Source organism: Armigeres subalbatus, chromosome 3 (genome assembly GCF_024139115.2).
Source record: "Armigeres subalbatus isolate Guangzhou_Male chromosome 3, GZ_Asu_2, whole genome shotgun sequence".
Taxonomy (NCBI): Eukaryota; Metazoa; Arthropoda; class Insecta; order Diptera; family Culicidae; genus Armigeres; species Armigeres subalbatus.
Window position 1 is genome coordinate 109200412 of NC_085141.1, and position 26855 is coordinate 109227266.

Sequence of the window (26855 nt, forward strand, 5' to 3'; positions counted from 1 at the left end):
CTCTGTGGACCGTCGGTAGAAGAATTCGCAACGCGTCGTCCGTAAACGAAGATCGTGAAAGCTCGTCGCGGTGGATACTTGACTTCGCAAAGAAAGTTTGCCCGGATTCGGTGCCGGTGAAACAAGAGCTACGTGATGCTTTTTCTTACAGGGATGACATGGATCGCCCCTTTTTCGATGATTGAATTCTCGCTTGCTCGCCTTTTATCTAACAATTCCGCTCCAGGGATGGATAGAATCAGGTTCAATTTGCTTAAAAATATTCAGACTTCGCGAAGAGGCGCTTATTGAGCCTGTTCAACCAGTTACTGGAGTCCAACATTGTTCCAAATGATTGGAGGCAAGTGAGGGTGACAGCCATCTAGTAGCCCAGAAAACCCGCGTCGGATTATAATTCGTATCGCTGCATTGCGATGCTGTCCTGTCTTCGGAAGTTGTTGGAGAAGATGATTCTCTTCCGGCTGGACAAATGGGTTGAATCGAATGGTTTTTTGTCAGATACACCATTTGGTTTCCGCAGGGGCAAGGAAGCGAACGACTGTCTTGCGTTGCTTTCTTCAGAAATTCAGCTTACTTTCGCTAAAAAAGAGCAAATGGGCTCAGTTTTTTTGTACATTAAGGGGGCTTTTGATTCAGTTTGTGTTGATGTCTTATCCGACAAACTCCACTCGTGTGGACTTTCACCAATTTTAAACAATTATTTGTACAATTTGTTGTCAGAGAACGGTATGAGTTTTTCTCATGGTGACTCGGCAACTTCTCGAATTAGCTACATGGGTCTCCCCCAGAGCTCATGTTTGAGCCCCCCGTTTCGGGGCCAACCGCAATCGATCTGCAAGGACCATTGCCAGATATTCTGGACAATTTGTCCACTTGGGCTACGAAGCTGGGTATCGAATTCTCTCCAATTTTTATCCAATAAATCTTTTGGAAAGAAGAAATTTTGGAAGAAATTCTATGAAAATTAGTTTTTTTTAAGCAATTTAGGCGTTTATATTTAAATTTTAGGGAAAATATCCGGCTTGGTGGGTCGTGTGCCCTATCGTGCCCCAGCTTAGCTCCGCCAGTGATGCTCGATGATAGACACATGTATTCAGTAGCTTTTCTGGTCCATCTTGAGCAGGCGCTCAAATTGGTTCTGGCTCCTGACCTTAAGGACATAGCTCGCTCCTCCATTTTACTTGTTTTCGCCTTCTATCGCACCTCCGAGAAAAGACTTGACGGTATCGGTATACAAACGTCCTACTTTCGGTCATATGACGCGGGAAATCGTCGACACGGTTCTTCAAACCGCTATTATTAAGGCAAGCTTGGAAATACTCTTTGACATCCTGGTAGTGGTTTCGGAAGGTATAGTAGATGCTAACTCCTAGTATCCGGACATTTTTACGGTTTGGACAGGCCTGTCCAGCATGTTATTAAGCTCCATCGCGGTGGACGGCGCACTTGTTTCAAAGAAGCTCTAGCAACTTTTTTCTTCAACTTTTTTCATTTATTTTCTCCCCCCTTACTCTGTTTTAAGCAAATTGCTATTCATTACACGCGATCAAGATCTTATTACTAACCATAACTAGTCATCATCTGCGAACTAAAACACCCCAATTATTCATTCCTCACGCTCATTAGGTACCTCCATGTAACCCATCCCGACACATATTTCCAGTTGAACACTCATCGGGAACACAGCCACAAATTTCACTGTGAAATAGAAGGGTAAACCGGGATCGATTCCGCCACGCCTCCACTACTGATGCGACACGCCAATGTTCGCAGAAAAACTGCGCTTTGCTCTTTTACCCTTAGCAGGTTGTAGCAGCTGTCTGCGCCCAACGCCGCCCGGTCAACCAGACACGCTGCACACCACAGTTAGCTCAGGCCAGTTTTGCATACAATTAGTGCGACCGACGACAATTAACTCTAATTAACCGCGTGTGACGACGTCGGCTGTTGTGTGCCGTACTGCGTGACGATGATCATATCGTCGACGACGGCGACAACAACGACGCCGCACGGTGTCCGAAGTTGGGACAAAACTTGCGTTTAATTTTCAGCAGTTTTTTTTTTCAGTATTTTCCTTTTCTATATGTTAGATTGCCGCAATTGCATTATTGCCCATAAGAAAATAGGATTGTTTTTCGTGTTCTTTATCTTTACTGGATATTTTACAAATGTGGCGGCAATATTTAGTTGAAATTTCAACGAAAATAATTTGACAGACTTAAAATGTGCTGCGTTTTAAAACAAAGTAAAAATGTTCCTCATTTTTCCACAGAGTGTCTGGCAATGGATTTAACATATTTAGAAGCCAACATGCTTTTTTTTGTTTTGTGAAAAGATTGCAAGAAACATTTGTTCACTTGAAAATAATCGCTCCATTTTGTTATATATGTCTATATTTTCCATTGTGAAATCAGTGAATGGAATAAATCACTAAGACATCTAAAATAATCTCGTCATCATCCGAAATATTCGTGAAATATCCATATCACAATATACGCTCTTTGTGGGAAATTCCCCAAAAAGGTTGTTGTTTTTTGAGGAATTTCCCACAAAGATCATATGTTGTGATATGGATATTTTACGAATATTTCGGATGATGATGAGATTATTTTAGATGTCTTAGTGATTGGGTCAGTAGCTGTCAACGTCGTTCTTTAGTTCTATGACTTTGAACAATCTAACTTGAAATATTAAAAAATATGATTAAAAAGATGACCCCCAAAAAAACTTCCATTTGATAACCACATCCCATAATAAAAGTAAAATTACTATAACTTCAGGGTTTCGTCCGACTTCTGCTCAAATATCCACCACTGTGCCACCATCAGTTTAGAATATCGAGCAAAGTAAGTGATGATAGGTACCCAGCATGCTTCAAAAGTGGCAATTTACAGCTCCTGATTATCGACAAATTCCTGACCAAGGTGCAGGGCCGCGTGGTCGTCAACCGTGTTGGCATTCGGGATCAGTAAATTGATTGATGAACATCGAACGTGGTTTGACGGTTGGGATTTTGTGCTTCGGAGCAACTATGGGAATAGCGTGCAAACGAATCGAACGGCGAGGAAAAGTGTCACTTGTGTGAAATCGTGAGCAGCCAGTTGACGCAACAGAAATCCAACTTAATCGGACGTCGTGAGTGAGAGTGAAAATGGCCAACAGGTGGTCCATAACGGGCGGTGGTCCCGGCAGCAAAGAGTGCGGTGACGAGTTTGAAATCGCGGTTCTATTGGGTCGATCCGATTCGAGCTCTCTGCCAATGCGGCGGGTGATAGACGACGATAGTGAAAGGGGACCAATTGGTTCCGTTGGTGTTGGTGGCGATGCTGCTGACAGTGGTGATGATGATGAGCATGATGATCGCAATGATCGTACTTCCGGTGTCGGCGGTGCTCGTGATAGTGATGACGAGGAGCGGATTATGATTTTCGACGAACAGCGACCCCTGCGCAGCAAACGGCAGGCAAATGCGAAAGGTGAGTCGAGTTGGAAATATTTTTTCTCATTTTTCAGAATGTTGGTTTTATTTAGGAAAAGGTCAAGATCACAGGCTTATTTCTGCCAAAATAAGTGGAAAATGCATTCAATTCTGGTTCGTGCACAAGTAGGGTAAGGGAGGTATTTTGGACCACTTTAGGAGATGGCCGAACAATTTTGTCGAATAAAAGTTAGATTTTGTAATAATGCTTGATCAATTCCCTATGCAACTAAAAAGTGGTGAATGCTAGGTAGGATTTGCAGGTAAAAATGTTGTAAATCCCACCGAAAGAACCAAACTATCGTAAATTCTGAAGATATGTAAGATTTAATTTTGGACCACCTTTTGAACATATTTTGGACCACTCGAGTTTTTTTTGTATTGCTTGCAAAGTTATGTTACTATTGGATTAAATTAGTGATCTCCATCATTTTCAGCGTTTTCATCCTGAAAGTCCTTGTTAAGCAATACATTTTTATAAGCACTCAAAAGCTTAGAACAGTAGATATTGGGTAAGGGTATTGAAACTAATATCAATTCCAGTACCACACGGTACAGCATCATCAAAGCAAAACAAACGTGTGGCCCATGGTCGTGATGTATGCACCAGGTCACTCCTACCCTGCATATTTTTTATGTAGTTTTTTAGATCTGTTCCATTTGCGCCATTGATAGTATTTAGTGGGTTGCCCGGTTCTTCCTTGCTCCTTGCACATTCATTTTCAAAACAAAACATAATCGTAGAACGCGGAACTCTGTTGCATTGACAAACAGCACGGACGGAGAGCTCTAGCAAAGATTGGTTCTTGTCATGGAGCTTTCTCAACTATTCTGCCTACAATCGCATATTTGTCCCATATGGATAGGAATTCCAGCAAAGGTGGGACTGATATGCGATCATAGGCAGTATTTTCGTATGGAAATAATAAAAACAGTTACATGTTGGGTTAATAGACATTTTTCTAGGGCTTACATCAATGAACGGTAATTTATAAATGCGGTATGAACAGTAATTTATGAATGGTTTGATACTAGAGAAACAAATGATTGGTAAAAACAAAAGTTTAAGAGATCTAGAACTTAAAAGAAGATATGTCGAAAATATGTTCGGTTCAATGAAAAATGAACCTATTTTACTATTTACCTCAGAATACTATTTTTAAACAAATGTAGGAAATACCTTCTGGATAGTTTCTTTTTGCAATAAAATTTAAATATTGTATGTTTTATTTAGTTTTGTGTGATGTAAATACAAAATTCAGCTAGGTGGTCCAAAATGAGAGCCCGGTCCAAAATACAGCTGTTACCCTAGTCATATCGCATATTACCTTTTCCTTCAATTCACGTTGCGAAGGAATGTGATTGCCATTTTGGATTTGGCGGTTTCGATTCTCAAGCTTTCAACCCGATCTTGTTAATTTTTGGATGGCAAACACATTCGAGTCTTGGGGCGTAGTGTATTCATTGTGCTTGCCACACAAAACTAATTCGAGCCATAGTATAATGTTTCTGATCTGACAGGATTTAGCATTATTCTTATTTTAGGTAAAGCATAAACTTTGGTCTCATTTGTGGCTAAAGAACACTTTTTCCAACTTTTACTCTCCGCGACTCGTTCTAACTTTCATAACACGAGAGCTGCTTTTTGTAAAAAGTACTACAGCCCGAGAACCTGTAATTTTCAAACCAATAAAGTCAATCAATAAACGACGTGATGCTTCCTATAATATTTCTAAGTATCATGGCGAAGTGGAACGAATACCAAATCCATCTATGTTCCTCCTTAATTAATTTAAAATTCTTACACTTGGCGCTAGTGTATATACATTGTACATATATAAAACTACTATTTTGGTCCGACAACTCGGGAGCTGATATCTCACAAATAAAATTGCCGCCTAGTAGGAGCTCCTACAAAATTATTTGGGGATTGAAAAACAATATACTGTTTGATTTGGAATTTATATTATGCACCCAATCAGTGAAAGTTTTTTGTTTTATGCGGGATGAGCCACGCATATTGAACTTTTTCATTATACACGTGTCCTTTGTTTAGTGCGTGTCTTCAAACTCCATGGATGTTAAGAAGAAATGTAGTAGTCGTTTTTAATTCAGATATTTCTCAAACTTGATGTGGTGTGAATTCCTCCGGAAGTTCCTCCAAAAATTCCTCCGGAAAATCCTTCAGGAATTCCTCCGGATGTTCCTCCAGGAATTCCTCCGGAAGTTCCTCCTGGAATTCATCCGGAAGTTCCTCCATGAATTCCTCCGGAAGTTCCTCCAGGAATTCCTCTGGAAGTTCCTCCTGCGGTAGTTCCTCTGGAAGTTCCTCCTGCGGAAGTTCCTCTGGAAGATCCTCCGGAAGTTTCTCCGGAAGTTCCCCCGGAAGTTCCTCCGGAAGTTCCTCCGAAGTTCCTCCGAAGTTCCTCCGGAAGTTCCTCCGGAAGTTCCTCCGGAAGTTCCTCCGGAAGTTCCTCCGAAATCGCTCCGGCAGTTCCTCCGGAAGTTCCTCCGGAAGTTCCTCTGGAAGTTCCTCCGGAAGTTCCTCCGGAAGTTCCTCCGGAAGTTCCTCCGGAAGTTCCTCCGGAAGTTCCTCCGGAAGTTCCTCCGGAAGTTCCTCCGGAAGTTCCTCCGGAAGTTCCTCCGGAAGTTCCGCCGTAAGTTCCTCCGGAAGTTCCTCCGGAAGTTCCTCCGAAGTTCCTCCGGAAGTTCCTCCGGAAGTTCCTCCGGAAGTTCCTCCGAAGTTCCTCCGAAGTTCCTCCGGAAGTTCCTCCGAAGTTCCTCCGGAAGTTCCTCCGGAAGTTCCTCCGGAAGTTCCTCCGAAGTTCCTCGGAAGTTCCTCCGGAAGTTCCTCCGGAAGTTCCTCCGGAAGTTCCTCCGGAAGTTCCTCCGGAAGTTCCTCCGGAAGTTCCTCCGGAAGTTCCTCCGGAAGTTCCTCCGGAAGTTCCTCCGGAAGTTCCTCCGGAAGTTCCTCAGGAAGTTCCTCCGGAAGTTCCTCCGGAAGTTCCTCCGGGAATTCCTCCCGAAGTTCCTCCGGGAATTCCTCCCGAAGTTCCTCCGGGAATTCCTCCGGAAGTTCCTCCGGGAATTCCTCCGGGAATTAATCCGGAAGTTCCTCCGGGAATTCCTCCGGAAGTTCCTCCGGGAATTCCTCCGGAAGTTCCTCCGGGAATTCCCCCCGAAGTTTCTCCGGGAATTCCTCCGGAAGTTCCTCCGGGAATTCCTCCGGAAGTTCCTCCGGGAATTCCTCCGGAAGTTCCTCCGGGAATTCCTCCGGAAGTTCCTCCGGGAATTCCTCCGGAAGTTCCTCCGGGAATTCCTCCGGAAGTTCCTGCGGGAATTCCTCCGGAAGTTCCTCCGGGAATTCCTCCGGAAGTTCCTCCGGGAATTCCTCCGGAAGTTCCTCCGGGAATTCCTCCGGAAGTTCCTCCGGGAATTCCTCCGGAAGTTCCTCCGGGAATTCCTCCGGAAGTTCCTCCAGGAATTCCTCCGGAAGTTCCTTCAGGAATTCCTCCAGTCGATTGAATAAATTCTTGCGAGATCCAAGGATTTCCAAGTTGGCGAAATTCGCAAGCCAAATGGCGACTACACTTCTTCTGATGAAGAATCGTTAGAGCACTTATTTGATACGCACTTCCCTGGATGTGTCGATATAACATCTTCGGATGATCCTGATGTCTTTTCATGTAGCTATGGGTCTTGGGCTCAAGCACGTAGAATCATAACTACTGAATCGATTCAATGGGCACTTAACAGTTTTTCTCCCTACAAATCTCCAGGGGAGGATGGGATTTATCCCGTTCTATTTCAGAGAGGTTTTGAGTATATCAAACATGTTTTGAAAAAGCTTTTAGTATGCAGTTTTGCTACTGGGTATATTCCCATATCCTGGCGGGATGTCACTGTAAAGTTTATCCCAAAAGGAGGACGTGCTTCGTATGAAGAAGCAAAGAGTTTTAGACCCATCAGTCTGACCTCATTTCTTCTGAAATGCTTAGAACGTATTATCGATCATCACATTCGTGATGACTGTTTGGCAAACATGCCTCTTCATGTTAATCAACATGCTTACCAATCTGGAAAGTCTACCGTGACTCTTCTACACAAGGTTGTGTACGATATCGAGAAAGCATTCGCTCAAAAGCAATCGTGCTTGGGTGCTTTCTTAGATATTGAAGGTGCTTTCGACAACGTTTCTTTCGATACAATATTGGAAGCCGCACGTTGTCATGGGCTACCTAATATAATTACCAGATGGATTCACCAGATGCTTAAAAACCGACATCTCTACTCGAAAGTACGTCAAGCAGCGATTAGGAAATTAAGTGTCTGTGGATGCTCTCAAGGGGGAGTATTATCTCCACTTTTGTGGAATCTCGTTGCAGATACGTTATTAAGGTTACTCAATAATGGCGGTTTTCCTTCCTATGGATTTGCCGACGACTGTCTAACATTGATAGTGGGTTTGTGCATTACTACCTTATTCGACCTGATGCAAAATGCTTTTCAGGTAGTTGAAAGTTGGTGTCGCCAATATGGCCTTTCGGTCAATCCGAATAAAACATCTATTGTTCTTTTCACGGAAAAACGTAATCCTAATGGTATTCGTCCATTACATCTTTTTGGTTCTGAAATCAATGTAACTGATCAAGTAAAGTATGTGGGTCTAATTTTGGATTCAAAGCTTTCCTGGACTCCCAACATTGAGTTCATAATCAAAAAGACGTGTATGGCTTTCGGCCAATGCCGACGAACCTTTGGTAAAACTTGGGGTCTTAAACCTAAATATATCAAATGGATTTACATAACAGTTGTATGACCAATTTTGGCTTATGGATGTCTTGTGTGGTGGCAAAAGGGAGAAGTGAGGACAATTCAGTCTAAATTAGGCCATCTTCAAAGGATGTGCCTAATGGCAATGACTGGTGCGTTCTCTTCAACTCCCACGGCTGCTCTCGAAGTTTTTTTCGACGTGGCCCCACTACACATACATCTCAAACAAGCAGCATTTTCTTGTACTTACCGACTATCGGTACTCGGTTTTATGGAAGAGAATCCTGTAAACCACAGTTCTACACACACTTTGTTGTTACCGCTTATGGTTAATTGGGACAAAATTTTCCTTGCTCCAAGTGATCTCACACACGTTAGTAGTTTTCCTTATAGGACATTTTCAACACAATTCCCCTCGCGGGATGAGTGGGCATCTGGCTATTTGGAGAGAAGTATGTCGGACAGCATTGTTTGTTACACTGACGGCTCCCTCCTCGAAGGTAGAGCAGGTGCAGGCGTCTATTCGCGTGAGCTGAGATTGGAACAGTCACACTCACTGGGTACACACTGCACTGTCTTTCAAGCGGAATTTTTTGCCATCATGTGTGGAGTGCAATCTGCACTGCAGCAACGCATTATGGGCAAAGTAATATACTTCTGTTCAGATAGCCAAGCAGCTATTGAAGCTCTCGCCTCGGCCAACTCAAGGTCGAAGTTAGTAATCGCATGTCGAACTCAAATTGAGGAACTGAATTCAGTAAATACTTTACACCTTATATGGGTACCTGGCCATTCTTCCATAGCTGGAAACGAATTTGCTGATGAGTTAGCTCGTAATGGAGCATCGCATGACTTTATTGGTCCTGAGCCAGCTATTCCAATATCCAAGTGTTGGGTGAAGCTTTTGATCAACTCTTGGGCTGTCACTCAGCACAAATGGCATTGAAGTAGTCTGGATTCATGTCATCAAACAAAATTGTACATCCGGGAGCCATCTCCGGTAGTAGCAAGCTATTTGACTAATCTGTCTAAACAGAATTGCAGTGTCTTAGTCAAGGCCTTGACAGGTCACTGCCGACTGAACTATCACATGGCAAATATTCAACGCGTTGAATCATCTGTTTGTGATAGTTGTGAATCCGATTATGGAACTTCTTATCATCTAATATGTAACTGCCCAGTATATGCACAATTGCGCTTCCAAATATTTGGTAAACACTTACTTAGTGGAATTGACTTCAGAAACCTGAACCTTTAGAGTATTTTGTTGTTAATAACCCGTTGTGGTAAGTAGCTATGAGCTCTTGTACGCTTATGCGTTGTATGCCCTCTTCAAGGGCCCTTTTCCAAACATTCCCTTTGTTCTCCCATCCACATTCCTTTCCTTTTTGTTCACTTCCTTTTCCGTCAGGTGTGGACCCGTAATGCTGGGTAGACACCTTTACGTGGTGTGTTACGGGGTAAGATCTACCACGGTTACATTGCCAGCTACAGGCAAATCCTGACCCAACGATTACCTTCCTCATTATCCAACTTCGTGGTACTTATGAGGGTGTCGCTAAGTCGGTGGCCTCTCGTTAAGTAAGTACTACATCAACACTTCCTTCCTCTCCCTAGCTACGGTGAAGATGGGCGTGGCCAGGAGTAGTAATCCTCATGCCTTTGTTATTTTTGTTTGAGACTGGAATCAAGGACCACTCCCCTTCTTGATTTCTGATAGCATTCTAGATAAGGATCTCAAAAGTAAAACATGAGTATCACTAGTGTCCAATCTACGAATTACACCGTAACAATGCTAATGCTATGCTAATGCTTCCTTTTCCGTCAGGTGTGTGATGAAAAAGGCTGTGAAGGCGATGGCACAAATCTCCCAAATTGAGGTGAACGTGCCCCTGGAGCCGACGTTCTGATACCTGATACCTGATACCTCCGGAAGCTCCTTTAAGAATCCTCCGGAAGTTCCTCCAGGAATCCTTCAGAAAATTCTTCAGGAATTCCTCCGGAGACTCCTCTAGAATTTCCTCAAGAAATTCCTCCAGGAATTTCTCCGGAAGTTCCTCAAGAATTTCCTCCAGGAATTAATACCTCAATACCTTCCCTCCTAGAAGGGTGCTCTAATGCTCTAAGGAGTTATGAAGAGAAAGTGTTAAACCTTCCGCAAGTAAGAGTACAGAAAAATGTCCTATTGCTGTTTGCAATAAAGGATACATTTAGACCAGTGGTCCTCAGCATGCTTACTATAAAGGATCGCATTGCAATTTTGAACTGATGAAGCGGGCCGCAGTATATTTGCAATATTTGTTTTTCATTTCAAATAGAATTTTAAAGCTTAGTACAAAATGATGTTTTATCGCCGTAGCTAACTATGAGTCGATACTACTGTTTCTGCTCGTTCAGACTTGACAGGAAATAATTCTTTTGCATCATCATCATCTCGGATCAGTTGGCAGAAAGTATCCTAAGCTATTTTTCCAAATGATCATATGGTTGGGGGTCTGCCAATCCGCACCAAGTACCAATGGAAAATCACCCAATTTTGCGCACAAAGCAACGTGTTGCAGTTGTATTGTTTACAAAGCTCATCGAACTATACTCGTATTAGTAATCAAAGATATTTTCTATCAAATAAGCGCAAACATAGATATATGAATATTGTTTTGTGTTTTGTGACCTTATGCATTTATTTAAGGATTGTTTTCCACTATAAATTGTCGCGCAAATAACGACAGCAAGTGTTTGAAGCCAGGTGAACATTTCAGCAGTGTTCCATGCAACTTGAGTAAATCTGCATTCCGAATATCAATTGAATATTTGAAAATTTTTCAGTTGAATTTCGCCGAGCCCTTACTTATTTTTAGGAATAAAAGCAACCTTATTACGGAGCAGTGTGAAGCAGCATTATTCTTACATGAAGTTCAACATTAAACTCGTTTCAATATGCGAAGAAAAAATTTGCTATTTTTATAGCCCGGGGCAATAACATCGAAGTATGTTTGCTGTTATATAATTTATGAAGTGATGAATTTCAATAATCATGATGATAACACGATTCATGCGTTATATCGCCCTTAAACAACATAATGGTTCAAACTTGATAAAATACTCGACTGCAACAACAAAATTGGCACAATGAAAAGCTTTTCTATGTATAATGCTTAACAGTGGGCCACATGTTGTGTATTCTCTGAAACCCTTCGCGGGCCACAGGGAAAGGCTTGGAGGGCCGCATGCGGCCCGCGGGGCGCACTTTGGGGATCACTGATTTAGACTGTTGTCTAAATATTTTGTGTAAATAAACGTTGTGAGCACCTAAACATATACCTTTCTATTACACAACAGAAAAACAAACTCTCTCTCTTTATGGATCATGTTTCTCCCGGCTTGATTTGCACCCACGTATAAACGTTCTCGAGTGTGAATTAATACCTTTCTGTTAACTGATAAGCACTCTACACACTTTACCAACCTTGCCTCAAGAAGATTCTCCAGTAATTCCCCCAGAAGTTACTCCAGGAATTCCCTTGAAGTTCAGGAATTTCACTCAGAGTCACTCATGAAATTTCTTCGTGAATTGCCCCAGGAATCTGGGAATTTCTTCACAATTTTTCATGAATACTCCTCCAAAAAATCCACCAGTAGTTATTTAAGAAATTCTCCCTGAAGTTCCTCCAGACACTCCCTCTAGCACTTTCCTAATTTCGCCTAAGACTCTTCATAATAACTTCAAAAACTCTCTAGAAACTTCATTTGAATTCTTTCCGATTTTGACATGGAATCCCGACCGGAACAGCTTAACAAAAACTGAACACAATTTTAGCGCATTGTGATATTTATAACTTATTTTGATACAATTCTGTTCTTAGCAGACATTATTAAAAAAACACAAAAAATACTTCGCTCGCCTGGAGCGCAGTGTTACAGGCGGGCAAAGTATTTTTTGTGTTTTTTAATAATGCCTAATGTGGTTCTTCCCACCCAACATTACAAAAAGGTAATTTGCAGCTCTTAAAATCAGGTCGATGTATTTTTTGGGTTGATCCCATGACGGTAATTTAATGGCTGACCTCACCCGGGTAATCGCTTGAGAGAGGCAATGATGTATTCTATGTCCTATACTTTTCATCATGGTAATCAACGAAATCATGGTGGGTAAGATAAACCGCGTATCAAACCGTTAACTGCTTTGGCATCCTATTAGGTACCATGGAGTACCTGAACAACTGCGGTTTGATGATGTTGCTCTACTAGCGCCGAACGTTCTTCTATGACCGGTCTCACCATCAACGTCAACCAGACCAAATTGTTGCACATCAACTCGAACGAGCCTTCCAATTTTACTACAGGCAACCAGTGGAGGCGAACACTTTTAATACATTGGCACCCAGTTAGCGTCAGACGGTGGATTCAATATCATCAAGCATGGCTCAAGAAGGTTGGGACTGCTTTGGCAAGTTTACTAAACATCCAATCAGATTAGCCAAAGCAAAGATTCAAATTTTTAACTCTAACTTGAAATATGCGTTCTGATACGCCATTGCGATTTGGTGTGTACAAGCAGATATCACGCAGAAGCTGCCATTATTTATTAATTGGATCTGAAATGCAGAGCTCTAGCGATGATGCCATCAAAAAGCGATACATATCAACAGAAATCTGAGAGGGCAAATGGAGATTGATCAAATTACGTAAAAGCGGAGGCGTTATCTGTAAGGAAACGGTGAATTGGAATCCACCAGAACATTGCAGCAGAGGCAGGCACAGGGGCTCGTGGCGACGAAGCCTCAACGAAGAAATGAATGAAGTCGATTGGAATCTGTTCTAAGCTTTAGGTTGAGGCTGAAGCAGCGACCCAGATTAAAAATCTTTTTCGTTGGTCTTATACATCCCTAGAGGCGCACAGGACTCATGAGTGACTGTTTAGATATTTTTGTGGGTTAGAGTTTAGATATTTTTGTTGGAAGAAATAAGACTTCAAAGTGAGCACTTTATTGTCCGCCTTACTTCGACATGCTCTAGTCTCCAATCCCATAAAATATATTTTTCAGTAATTCGACCATAAAGAGCTACTTTAATCGTAATGAGTCTTCCTGCTCGTGGCCATATTCACATTGACAACGCTATTGTTGAAGAATGAACAAATTTTTGATAAGATTCCAACACTGCAAACCTTGACCATTAATAAAAGTATCAGTATGTATGAGAAAAAATTACTGAACACCCTTTAGCACGTCCAGTTGCCACATGTTAAAAAAAAACTTCATGTGGCATGTACTTTGAGTGACAAACGGAAATAGGCTCATCAGTCAACGGTTGTTGTCGTTTTGGGAGGTATCCTCACAGATTATAACTCATGTAGCACTGGGTTGAACTGAATTCCGTATTGAATCAACCGTGATGAAACAACACGCCGACGCAAAGGAGCCGAATTCTTCCTACAAAACCAATTTTCCAATAGAATCATTTCTTTTGAACCATTTATTCTATTATGAGCAAATATGAAGCAAGCAACGAGCTTGTTCCACAAAGAAGGTGATTGGTTTAAGCAGCTTTATTTACTGTGCGAATCCAATCGGGAATTCACTTCTTCTGAGCAGGGGTGTTCGTTTTCAAGGGCGGCCGGAGATGGCAGCAAATTATCATCGCCTCATGAATAGAATTATTGCTTCTTTTATCAACCAACTAATGTGTCGAGTTCTAACCTGTTGTCATATATTCAATCTCACAAGAATATGGTGGAAATGATGTTGCTGATGGCTGTCGCATGATGCAACATAATGACAAGCTGTTTATTTAAAACGTTACACATGAAATTTGTTATGAAACCCATAAATATTTTACATGCACGACTTTAGCATTTAAACTCAATAGCAAAACCGTTCGCCGATCCCTTTAAATTTCGTATTGAAATTTATTCTTTTTCCAAACTTGGACTCATCGGTGTGCATTCAATCCATTCTCACCTTACCGAGTAGCAAAACATGATGAATCCCTTCAAGCCCAACAGTGTCGATGTGATAGAGGACACTCTGTCTACCTTCTATCAAGATGGCACAAAAGACACCATTAGATAGGCGAAGCCAACGACACCGACCGACGACGGTACCAATGAATAAGGCGATGATGGGACAAACTCATAGTCTAGATCGTTACAGTCTGGTAGAGTGGTAGATGCATAATCGATCGAATTAACAATGCGAAATGATATCTTCCTTAACATCACGGCAAAATATTTAGGTTGTTTTTGATTTTTGAACGTTTTTTCGACAAACAAACTTCATGTTTTGTTTTTGTCATGTTTCATGTCACTTGCTTCTGTCTTTTCTACATGTGGCATTTCCATTATTTATTTATATTGTACAAGATTTGGTGTCATGCTTGGTTTGATTGCATCCATTCAAAATGACAGTTCATTCATTCTATCCGCCAGACTATTATAAAATGACTATGGACATCTCTTCCTCTTCATGCACCCATCCACCTTGGGTGGATGGGTGGTAGCTTTGCATCATGTAAGAAGACGGGTGATGATATGCGAATAATGCAAAGGGAATTAGCATAATCGCGGCGCAAATATGATTTAACATGTACATATTTTTACGATCGCTGTTGAAGAAGATTTTTGTTCATCCTTATGGTAAAAGTTCCTTGTGGAAGAGTAGGAGACACCTTTATCAGGTTAAAGTGCACCAATTTTTCGTCAGTCAAACTGGAATGAAATAAAGTGTTACACGTAATAGTCAATTCATTCTCTTCTGCTCGATAATAATGCTAATCTTTCATTACTTCTTACATATCAACCTACCTACCGAATATAGTACTGAGAAACACTTGTCTCTTTGGTTACATTCCGCAATTATATCAGCAAATCCTAGTATTGTCAGTTTTGCCAGAAGGCTCGGTGACGCATGACGTTTTATGCATACCAATAAACTCAGCTCGACGAACTGAGCAAATGTCTATCTGTCCGTGAGAGTGTCTGTGTGTGTGTGTGTGTGGGTGTGTTTTTCTTTCTTCCAGAGCAATGGAGGGAGAATCTGCTCAACAGACATCCTCGGATGTCCAGCAAGTGCGGGGTTAGGGACCACCTCCAACAGCAAACGAGGGTGGCAAGCATGTGGTCACGCATTGTGCGAAAACGTGGGCACACGAACAACACGTGTTACGCGGGTGAGGCCGAGTGTTCGAACCGATGTAGATACTGTCTGAAGCAACCATGGCCTGTAAGGACCTGGGTCAGGTCGCAAGTGATTTTCCCATGGCCCGGTATCAACCTATGTGTCCATCTACGCTTAGTGGAACTGCCCCACGCACGCTGCCATTTGACCATTGAGGCCAACCTGACAGTCCTACGGATGCCTCTTATGCCGCGCATTTCGAAGCACTCTATGTCTTCACCGATAACGATGTCAATAGGCCGGTGATGACGCAAAGTGTATCGTGCGACATGGTACGGTACGCGCTCGTAACTCTTAGGCACATAAACCTATACGTACGTTCTAACTTCGTTCTGTAGCAGTTAATACGCAGGGCCATGCCCCAAGCTGGCCCCCTATACCGCAGTATGGACAGAGCGACACTAGCCAGCAGCTTGCGCTTGCTGGCATAAACCGCAGAGCTATTGGACATCATCCGGGACAATGCCACTATAGCTGTGGAGGTACGCTTGCAAGCGTAATTGACGATCATTACCCCCAAGAGTTTGATGGAGCGTACAGAGGTGACCGCGCAGTTGCATGCCCTTATCATCGCTTGTTGATCCGACTTTTGGTTGTTAACAACAACCACCTCAGTCTTGTTGTGAGCCAGTTCTAACTTCCTGGAACTCATCCACTCCTCCACAATTGCGATCGAGTGGGCTGCAGTCAACTCCAGCTCTTCGATCGATTCGCCGTAGACCTCCACCTTCCGAAAATCTTGTACAGGTACTCGGGAATTCCAAGACGCAGGAGCGCATCTGCAATAGCTGCCCAGCTGGCACTATTGAATGCATTCCTCACGTCGAGAGTCACTACTGCACAATAGCGACCTCCCATCCTCTTACGCTGGATAGCTATCTCCGCGGATTTGGTAACCGACAAGATTGCGTCTACGGTCGACTTACCCTTTCGGAAGCCAAACTGGTTACTCGATAGACCATCCGCACCCTCTGTGCGTTTCAACAACCTGTTGAGGATGATCTTCTCGAGCACCTTCACCGCCGTATCAAGCAGGCATATTGGTCTGTATGCCGACGGATCCCCCGGTAGTTTTCCCGCCTTTGGCAATAGGACCAAGCTCTGCCTTTTACATGCTTCAGGGAAGACTCTCTCGTCCAGGCCTCTCTGCATGGCAGATCTGAACATCTCGGGAGCCTCAGCAATGGCCGCTTTGATGGCCAGGTTCGGAATACCATCCGGTCCTGGCGCCTTACCTACACTAAGGGACTGTGCAATCCCCGCAAGTTCCGCCACAGCTACTCTTCCCTCGTCGGCCACCCTGGCCCGTGGCAGCTCCACAAAGGGAGGCCAGGGACTTGGGTCGTGACGTGGAAAGAGCCCCGCGATGATCCTCTCCAGCATCTCTGTGTCTTGGCCATTATGACCCTATAGGCGTCACCCCATGGATTCGCGTTGGCACTTTGACACAGGTCCTCGAAGCAGGCTTTTTTGCTTGATCTAATCTCAGTCTTCAGAGCGGCTCTAGCAGCCACGAACGCCACCCGTCGTTCAACACGCTCCTCTTCTGTGCGTGCTCGCTGCATCCGCCTCCTTGCCCGTAGGCAGGCGCGGCGCAGGTTCGCAATTGCTTGAGTCCACCAGTAAGCCGGTGGTCCCCCATTCCTAGGGTGGACTTTCCTAGGCATGGTGGCATCGCATGCACGCGAGAGTACTGTTACCAGCTGCTCGCCGCTCAGACCGAGAGTATTGGCGGAGCGCTTCCTTAAACACCTCGTCGTCGAAGTATGATGTCTTCCATATAGGAGGGCTAGGCCTTGCCCTGTCTCCCGTCCACTGAATGCTGGTTGTATAGTCGATACTGTAGCGAACCGCCTGGTGGTCGCTGTGAGTGCAGCCATCATCTACCATCCAGTTCGAACTACTCGTTTGACCAGGGCTCCAGAACGTAACGTCGATAATCGACTCGGCCCCGTTCCAGCTGTAGGTACTTTTGGTACCGACATACCGACAGTGATTCCAGCAGGATCTTCCCTCGTTGATTCGTGGATCGGTTTCCCCATTCCACGGCCCAAGCGTTGAAGTCCCCCGCTCTCACCACCGGCCTACGCCCCATCAAGTTCGCCGTCAAACAATCTAGCATACGACTGAACTGCTCGATCGACCACCGTGGAGGCGCGTACCAGCTGCAGAAGAAGAACCCGTTGACTTTGGCAATGACGAAGCCCTCGTCTGTCGAAGACACCAACTCTTGGACTGGGTATTTCCCCGTTGTCCATATCGCCGCCATTTTAGACCCATCGGTGACCCAATTACCGTTCCTGGCAGGTACCCGGTAAGGATCCGCTATTATGGCGATGTCCGTCCCCCATTCAGCAACTGTCTGACACAGCAGTTGCTGGGCTGCATCGGTTTAGGAACATTTGGCCGAATGCCGTTTGGCCGAATTTCGTTTGGCCGAATGCCATTTGGCCGAAAGGGTCATTTGGCCGAACGTCATTTGGTCGAATGCCGTTTGGTCGAATGTCATTTGGCCGAATAGTTGAAATACGTTTCCTTACGAAGTGAGGAGTGAGTAGTGAGAAGCAAGAAGGAAGAAGGAAGAAGAAAGAAGGGGAAAAGAATAAGGGTGAAGGGAGAAGGAAGAAAGGTAAAGGATGAGGCAAGAGGGAAGAAAAAAGAAGGAAGATGAAGAAGGGAGAATGGAGAAGGAAGAAGGAAGAAGCAAGAAGGAAGAAAGAAGAACGAAGAAGTAAGAAGGAATGAAGAAGAAGGAAGAAGGAAGAAGAAAGAAAGAAGAAGGTAGAAAGAAGAAGGTAGAAAGAAGAAGGAAGAAAGATGAAGGAAGAAGGATGAAGGCAGAATGAAGAAGGAAGAAGGATGATGGAAGAAGGAAGAAGGAAGAAAGAAGATAGAAGAAAGAAGAAAGAAGAAAGAAGAAAGAAGAAAGAAGCAGTTAGCGGGAAGAAGGAAGAGGGAAGAAGGAAGAAAGATGAAGGAAGAAGGAAGAGGGAAGAAGGAAGAAAGAAGAAGGAAGCAGTAATCAGGAAAAAGGAAGAAAAAGTAGGAAGAAGTACGAAGGAAGAAGGAAGAAAGAAGAAGGAAGAAGTAAAAAAGAAGAAGAAAGAAGGAATAAGTAGGAAGGAAGAAGGAAGAAGGAAGGAAGAAGGAGAAAAAAGAAGGAAGTAGGAAGAAGGACTACTCGTAAACTGAGGTCTAATTTTTTTCACTATTCGGCCAAACGGCATTCGGCCAAATGGCCTGACACCGCTACATCGCAGTGGTTCAGGTTTAGCTGCGTTACCTGCACTGTGATTTTGCAGCACGTTTAACGCCGGGCCCACAGGGCACACCGACCATCTCACCTTGACGCTCCCTAACTTGCCAACCTTGGAGGCGTCCGCTACATATAGCCGAACCAATGCTACCTGCGTCCCTGCCGGACCTTTCCGTAGCCGACCGGCTGCGGTGGGCGTCTCCACTTCACACTGTCGCCGCAGTGCCGTGACGAGCTTTTTGACTTCGGTGATCTCGTCCAGGTCTTTAACCCTTAGATTCACCTCCGTCGTGAGTGCCCTCACCTTGGCCGTCTCGCCTAGGACTTCCTCCGCCAACTTTTTGTAGGCGGCGCCATTTTCCGAGACGCCCTGCTTAAGCTCGAGGATGATCTAGCTCATCCGGGTACGTCTTATTCGACGTACGTCGGCGCCGAGTTCACCGACGTAACTCCTCGAGTTCGCTTGACCAAGGATGTTAACGATCATTCAGTAATTTGCGTTCGATCATTTAGTAGTTTGTCAATAACACATTCCAGAAGCTGAATTTCAAATTATGTTGTATGGTGGACTTCTAGTGCGAAGGTTTTTCTACAACTCTGCCTAATGGTTCGTTGTTTGAATTCCACTGGTAACGGAGTTATAGCTATAGTTTCAGTAACTTAGACTAAATGATAACAAAATTCCAATCATTTAGTTTGAGTTACTGCAACTAGCGCTCTAACTCCGTTACTAGTGAAATTCAAACAACGAACCATTAGGCAAAGTTGTAGAAAAACCTTCGCACTAGAAGTCCACCATACAACATATTTTGAAATTCAGCTTCTGGAATGTGTTATTGACAAACTACTAAATGATCGAACGCAAATTACTGAATGATCGTTAACATCCTTGCGCTTGACGTAACTCGCCCCTGGAGCGATTGGCACCTACCCTAGAATTCTTGCTATCCTCATTCGCCTGGGCATTCTTTTAGACCCTTGACGTCTTCGGTTTCCTCTTGTACTTTACCAGGGTCCAGGATGCGTCATTCCCCTCTATTTCCCTGGTCTGGTGCGGCTGAGAGCTCTCAGCCTGCCGTAACTCCTTACCACCGTCTTTCCTGGGTGTACTGACCTTTCCAGGTTCTTCCTTTCCCGGTTTTGGAGGTACCTGGCTGGGGTTCAGCTTCCCAGCTGCACTACCCTTGTTCGGGTTAGTAATTCTCAGAGCTCATCCCCTGGAGACTGTCTCTCCTGTTTTTGTGTCTGCTCCGTTGGAGCAGTCACCCCTGACGTGCCCGCGAATACTTGAGTCTCAGTCGACTCCACGGATTTTACGGGTTTGCACTTGGCCGTCCCGACCGCCCTTGCGTCCAACATCGACTTTCAAAGTTTCAGCAAGCTCCCCTTGAGGTCCTTACTTATGCTTGGATGACGCAAAGTCGATTATGGCGTCCAGCTGTTCCGTCGCCACCTTGAAAGGCGAAAGCCCTTCGCGTTTGCAGTTCATCGCTCACACAAGCCATGGGCCGTATATAGCCTCTACCGGCGTAGCCGGGGAGAAGGTTAAGTAACCCACGCTGGCGCTGTGCACCGAGCTGCCGACTATGGCCTCTGACCTCCTAGGCGGAGACCTGAACAACCCACCTCTTGCGAAGGGGTTGTCGCCTACACTACTACCACTTATTGAAGAATTGACTTGGTTTTCCATTTTGATACCACGAGTTGCTCGGGAAAAGAGGTCCACTACGCCAGTGCCCAGCATGACGCGGTAAGTGACAATTACTGTGGAGGGTGCCCAGGTACCCCACAGGCTTCGTTAAAGGCCTAGCTTATTATTTCACCCCCTAGCCATGCATCTCCTTGGTACGGGTCGCTTAACGCCTTGGGATTATTGGTTAGGGACGATGGTCCCCTTGGTCGCACCCCCTCACTCTAGCTAATGTCAGAAGGACAACAGTGCCCAGGCTGCACTACCAGCTAAGTACAAAACATTCAGCTGGCGGTCGATTGCCACCGGAAGACCCGTGGAAGCGTGAGATTGAAACTTGTGATGACCAGAGCTGTGTTGGTCGCTCCTTCCCAGACGTCAACTCCCCATTTCGCAGCCCATGTGTGCGTGTGTATGTGCGCAAAAAGTGAAACTCATTTTTTTGGCTTTTATCCTCACTCGATTTGGTAGCAACATACGTTGCATACGACGCACAATCGTGTCTCATTGTACAAATACTGTTTTTATAACACACGAGAACGGCTCTATCACCGCTGGATTAATGGAGATTAATCGATTTTTAGATTTTGTTGCGGTCTATAATTTTAAAATTTCTTCTTTAGAAGCACCAATTTTTGCTACCTTGTAGCATACATAAAAAATGATTTTCGAATTTGTTGATCATCTTCTTTTTTTCTATGGGTCAAGTACAATGGATACACTGTGCCAGGGAGTCGAAAATGTTTCCCACCCGAAAACATGATAGACCGGACCGAGAATTGAACTCGCCATCTCCGGATTGGCAATCCTACGCCCCTGCTGCAAGGCCAGTGTTGTCCTACACTCAAGGCAAAAAATTCTGCTCTTTCATTTTACTCCATCTAAACGATTTTATAGCCTCAACTAAGTAAGTTCAACTAATAGAAGGATATTTGGATTTTCTAAATGTCATGGCAAACTGTCAAAAATCTGCACTCCAGAGCCACGGGAGCGCGCGCGCTGAAAATACACTCCAGTGAAAACACTCCAGCATTTTTTGACAGTTTGCCATGACATTTAGAAAATCCAAATATCCTTCTATTAGTTGAACTTACTTAGTTGAGACTATAAAATCGTTTAGATGGAGTAAAATCAAAGAGCAGAATTTTTTGCCCTGAGTGTAGGACAACACTGTGCAAGGCTAGTGGATCATCGCCATGTTGATCATCTATTACTTGAGGTTTGTGCCTTAAAAAACCGTAGTAGAAGTAAGGACGGCCATTTTTTTATTTTTCCATGATTGTCCGTTTACATATTTTGTGCTGCTCTTAATCGATTTTATGTGTTGTCGAATGTTTTAAAAGCTACTTGTTTCTGGTGAAATATGCAAGCGTCTTTTATCACACCAAACCATGGAATCTTCGGAAAATTACTGCAATTCTATACAATAATAAAAAGATAATATCGACGAAATGAAATCGATCAATACAGTTACGCCCCTATGATTCTCAGCGCGAGCTATGTACTGGCTTGCCGGACTAAACATTCTTATGGAAATCCGGGAAAACATATTTAATAATTAATTAATTATATATAATTATAATATTATATAAAATTAATAATTTAACATAACAATCCCTCACTCAGGGGCGCTTGGGCCAGCATAAGATTTCTTTCTCATTTGTTCAATACGCAAATGAAATCACGTCCACCCGAATAGCAAATTTAGCACCACTGTTTTCGCCGGAACATTTTCCCGCGCTTACATCGAACCACGTGCGAATACTCAGTAACACGTTCCACCCTGCTATGCAGATCCAGCGAGTGTGGTTTGAATCCTCTCAGCAGTCTCTCATTTTCTCGCTCCGGTTGGATTTCAATCCCGCACAAGACGGCATGTATCAACACATTCTGAGCCGTTGCGTTACGATGCTGGGGGATGCTGTGTGTCTCGTTGCCGCGCCGCGCCGTGCCGTGTCTTGATGGACCATAACGACCAAGACTAACTATCCCGACCCAGCGACGGAGACGTTTGACTACGGCGACGAAGTACGCCTATCTCGGAAATTGCTAAAATGTTGCAAAATACTACCATCAGGGTTCAGTTCACGGTGTGGATTCGTTCGGTTACGACGTGTTTCCTTCGAGTGGTGTGCTTTCCGCGGATTTTCACACCCTTTCACTGGGAAGGGGAGGCCCCCGCGCACTATCACGGGTCGTCTGGTTGGTCTGACTTCTGACGGCTTCGCGCTATTCTTCCTGCGTTGGAATGGTTGTGCTCTTGCCGGACAAAGGCGCCAAGTGATCGATCGAGTGGCGGTGAATTTCGCAGCGATCAAGGTGAGGTTTGTTGAGGCGGTTATCGGTTTGCTGGGTAGATTCGATTAGCTCCGATCTCCCAAGCGTGCTCTGGAACGTAATTATCGGACAATTTGAAGTTCAGAATTTGAGCTCGTGTACAACACGCGTTGTCTGGCAAGATAAGACTTTAAATATAGAGCTGTGGAAAAAAAGACGCAACAGTTTAATCAGTTCGAAGTTTTGGAGAGTTAAAATTGATGATCCGCAGAGTTCAGCTTATCGCTTAAGTTGTCAGAAGAAAAAAGTGAAGTGGATATTGGTTTGGCTGGTGAAGTTCAAGTGATATATAACCAAGAAGCGGCAGATTATTTCGGGCTATTTGGCCGTAACAGTGTGCACAGGTTGGGTGAATCGTAAACTGTTACCGCGTAGTGTCTGTTTTCCGTTCCGTTTGTTTCTCTACGTGCCGAGTGCAGTAGTTTGGATGCTGGGTTTCCCTTGGCGGGAGACAACCGGAAAAAAGTTTGTGTAATTTCTTGCGAATACTACGACGACGGGTGGTGAACGAATAATTTCTACAAACAGCTGGGTCTCGTTTGCTGTTCTGAGGGGGGCTGAAACCGGAAACCTGTGTTTTGTGGCCGTGTAGTCATTTATTTGGAGCATTCGGAGACAGAAAGTGGTCCACAAGGTAGCAGCGATTTTCTTCAATTCAGGTATAGTGAAATGTTTTTTTTTATTTCATTCTCATTTGACCGGTGTACCGTGCAAATTAATATTTCCGACGTTTTCAAACTTCGGAAATCCAAATTGGTATGGGAGGGTATCTGAAATATTTGAAACTGTTAGTTTATAAATAAATTCAATATATTTTCACAATAGTCATGTCATGTTCTTAAAACTATTATTGATACTAGTCAATCAAAACAGTTAGGTGAACGTTATTTGTGCTTATTAATGACTGTCCAAATACGAGTTAAAATATATGTCGATGCATGCAAGTGGCCTAAGAATGATTAAAATATGTAGAAATCGATGAATTATCAAATGTAATTATTTTCCAGACGGTTGAAAGGGGACATTGAACCCACAACCAAGTGCTGAAATACTTCTGTTTGGATGACGCTTGATAGATTTTGTTCTGTATCTTGCGGTGGTGTTGAACTCATTGATAATTTAATACCCTGATTAATCCACCTAGCGGTGTTGGTGCCTTTCCCGTGCAAAAAAAACTGAAAATTATGAGTGGGTGTTTTTAGCGTGTTTTACTCATAAAAATAGTATTTTGGCCATAACTTCTGATCCCATAGTCCAATCTGGAAAGTGATCATATAGCCTTTACGTACACTTAGTATACGAGAAAGGCACAAAAACCGGCCGTTGCATACACAGTATGTAACAAAAGTTGATACATAAGTAAGTTGTTCCTGCGAATGATTTTATATGATTTATTCAATTAAGTGCTTGTCATTTTGCCATCAGATTAACATGTTATTTTTCCTACTTTGCAAAACTATAATCAATAAAGCGATTGAAAAAAATACGCAAAAAAAGTTCATCCACTTTATAACTAAATAATAATATAACAATGTTTAATACCACCCTTGGCTTCAATAACCGTTTGGCATCTTCACGGCATTGATTTGTTTTTGTCCCATTCAGTTGCAATTACTTGTCGATATTGCTGAATGATTGTTGGATGTTGTTCTTGGCTCTGAATATTCAAAATACACCACAGGTGTTCTATTGGGTTAAGGTCAGGTGACTGTGCCGGCCCCTCCAAAACGTCGATTTTCCGTTCGTTGAACTATTGTGATGCCAGTGTTGACGTATGCTTCGGGTCCCCATCATAGTGGAATGTGATAAACTTTCTTTCCTTTATTTCGTCAATGAATTCAAGCACTCCAACGCCAGACGATGCCATCGTGCCCAAAATCATAACCCTACCTGTGTAGACAATGAAAAATCTGGCTGAGTTATTTGACAAGTAATGATGTTCAAGATTTCGCCGGTCTTCCGCCATTTTCTTGCCATATCATCAGACCCGAATAGCATTATTTTAGTTTCATCTGACCATATGATCTTCTTACAGTCATCCATTGTCAATGAAATGTGTCCTTGTGCGTATTCAAGCTTGTGCGGTGGTTAAGTCGTTTTTTAATGTGCCACTATGCCTTAAAGGGCCACTATGCCTTAAAACTATGTTCATGGAGCCGATTTCGCACTGTTTGAGGTGTCACTTGGATTAAAAACTTATTTTCGATTTATTTTGCAACTTTGGGGCTGATAAGCCCTGGTTTTATTCAACTTTTATTAACGAAACGATAGCATTGTAGATCCGAGAATTTTTCTTCGATGAACGCCCTGATCGTGCCGCTGGTAAAATAGAATCGCATTTTTTTACTTTTGAATTATTTTAGCAACCGTTTTTATTTTTTTTTACTACCAGACTAAGGCCGGTGTGCAGGGTGGCCTGTGAGTCGGAAAATCAGGAAATGCGGGAAATATGCTGGAATGGAAAGTCCATGCCGGAGATGCAGGCAAATGTCGGGAATTTCTAGAAATTATACAAAAAATTGGGAAAATGCCACCAGCTGTTCATGTCATTAATTCATGTATAATCAATATAGTGTAAAACATGAAAAAACACAGTTTACAATTTTAAATGCTTAGACTTTTCCACATACTGTTTGAAACTTTTTGAGACTATCCAACTTTGTCAGAAGTATAATGAAAATGATATTGAAACCAGATTTCCTTAATGTCGAGTCTAAAGCTCTTCTCGGTAGTGACAATGGAAACGCTTCAAAAGGTTTTTAATACCTTTTTAAAATGTCGTTGCAGCTTGTGGATTCCTAAAGAAGATGCTTGACTGTGACTCACTTGAAAGCGAATCGAGGTTTGTCTGGAGACTTGTCGCTCGTAGACGAGTATGTGCTTTAGAATAATGTACAGTATTTGGTCATAAACCAGCATACGGATGAAGGAAAGACTGGCATAAACAATAAAGTATGATACCATAAAAGGATCAGGATTCGTAACAATAGTAGGAATAATCAAATCAATAATAATCCACTAGTAAATGTAAAATAAGTCTCAAGAATTGAAAATAGATTGAGGAAAAAAAATAGAGATAGGAAACAAGCGATGAAAAACATTGAGGTTATTGTGATTGTAATCTTAATTAAAGTGATTTGCAACCCTACACTGGTTTATCTCTGGAACATGAAGGTGTTGGAGAAGATGGATGCCAAAATGTTGGCAGAAGCAAAAATGTTTATTCGCTCCACGGATTCGTCAATTTATTTAAAATTAACTCTAGACCAGCGGTTCTCAACCTGGGGTACATGTACCCCTGGGGGTACCTTCGCCGGGCACCCCTACCTCAGATAAAAATGCGTAATGGGGGATGAATTTCAATTTTAATTAAAACCTGGAAGGCTGCTTCCGAGTGACCTGGAAGCCTTATTTTAAGAGGTTCGGAAACTTTCTTCCAAGAGGCCCGGAAGCCTTCTTTTAAGCTTTTTTAACTTTCTTTTTTCTTTTCTCCCTCTTTTAAAACCATCGGAAAGTTTTTTTAAAAGCCTCTAAAGGCTCCTTCAACAGGCTTCAAAGCCTCCTTTTAAGAGACTGGAAGGCTTGAAAGCCCCCTTTCAATGGAAGCCTACTTTGAAGAGGTGCGGAAGCCTTTTAAGCTTTCTCTTCAAACTTTTTTTTTCTTTTAAAAGGAAGGGTTTTTTCAAGAGGCTCGGAAGGCTCCAATCAACAGGCTCAAAAGCCCCCTTTTAAAAGGCTCAGGAACCTACTTTCAGCAGGCTTGTGAGCTTTTTTTTACAGGTCCGGGAGCCTCATTTCAAAAGGCTCAGAAGCCTCATTCCAAGAGACTCGAAAGCCTCCTTTCAAGAGGCTCGGAAGCCTCCTTTCAAGAGGCTCGGAAGCCTCCTTTCAAGAGGCTCGGAAGCCTCCTTTCAAGAGGCTCGGAAGCCTCCTTTCAAGAGGCTCGGAAGCCTCCTTTCAAGAGGCTCGGAAGCCTCCTTTCAAGAGGCTGGAAGCCTCCTTTCAAGAGGCCTGGAAGCCTCCTTTCAAGAGGCCTGGAAGCCTCCTTCAAGAGGCTCAGCCTCCTTTCAAGAGGCTCAGAAGCCTCCTTTCAAGAGGCTCGGAAGCCTCCTTTCAAGAAGCTCAGGAAGCCTCCTTTCAAGAGGC

The 26855-nt window shown here is 43.5% G+C and overlaps 1 protein-coding gene across 6 annotated transcripts in view; it reads left to right on the plus strand.

Moving 5' to 3' along the window:
* LOC134227029 (organic cation transporter protein) overlaps positions 1-26855 on the plus strand; it is a 220900-nt gene that overhangs the window by 56517 nt on the left and 137528 nt on the right. For 2 of the 6 annotated variants that reach the window (XM_062708214.1, XM_062708216.1), the window contains one exon: positions 2781-3476. In XM_062708214.1, the coding sequence (XP_062564198.1) occupies positions 3152-3476 (325 nt within the window). In that variant the 5' untranslated portion in view covers positions 2781-3151. Of the gene's footprint in view, positions 1-2780; positions 3477-22464; positions 23369-26855 lie in introns of those variants that run through there. The other 4 variants (XM_062708219.1, XM_062708222.1, XM_062708217.1 and 1 more) reach the window with 3 other exon arrangements.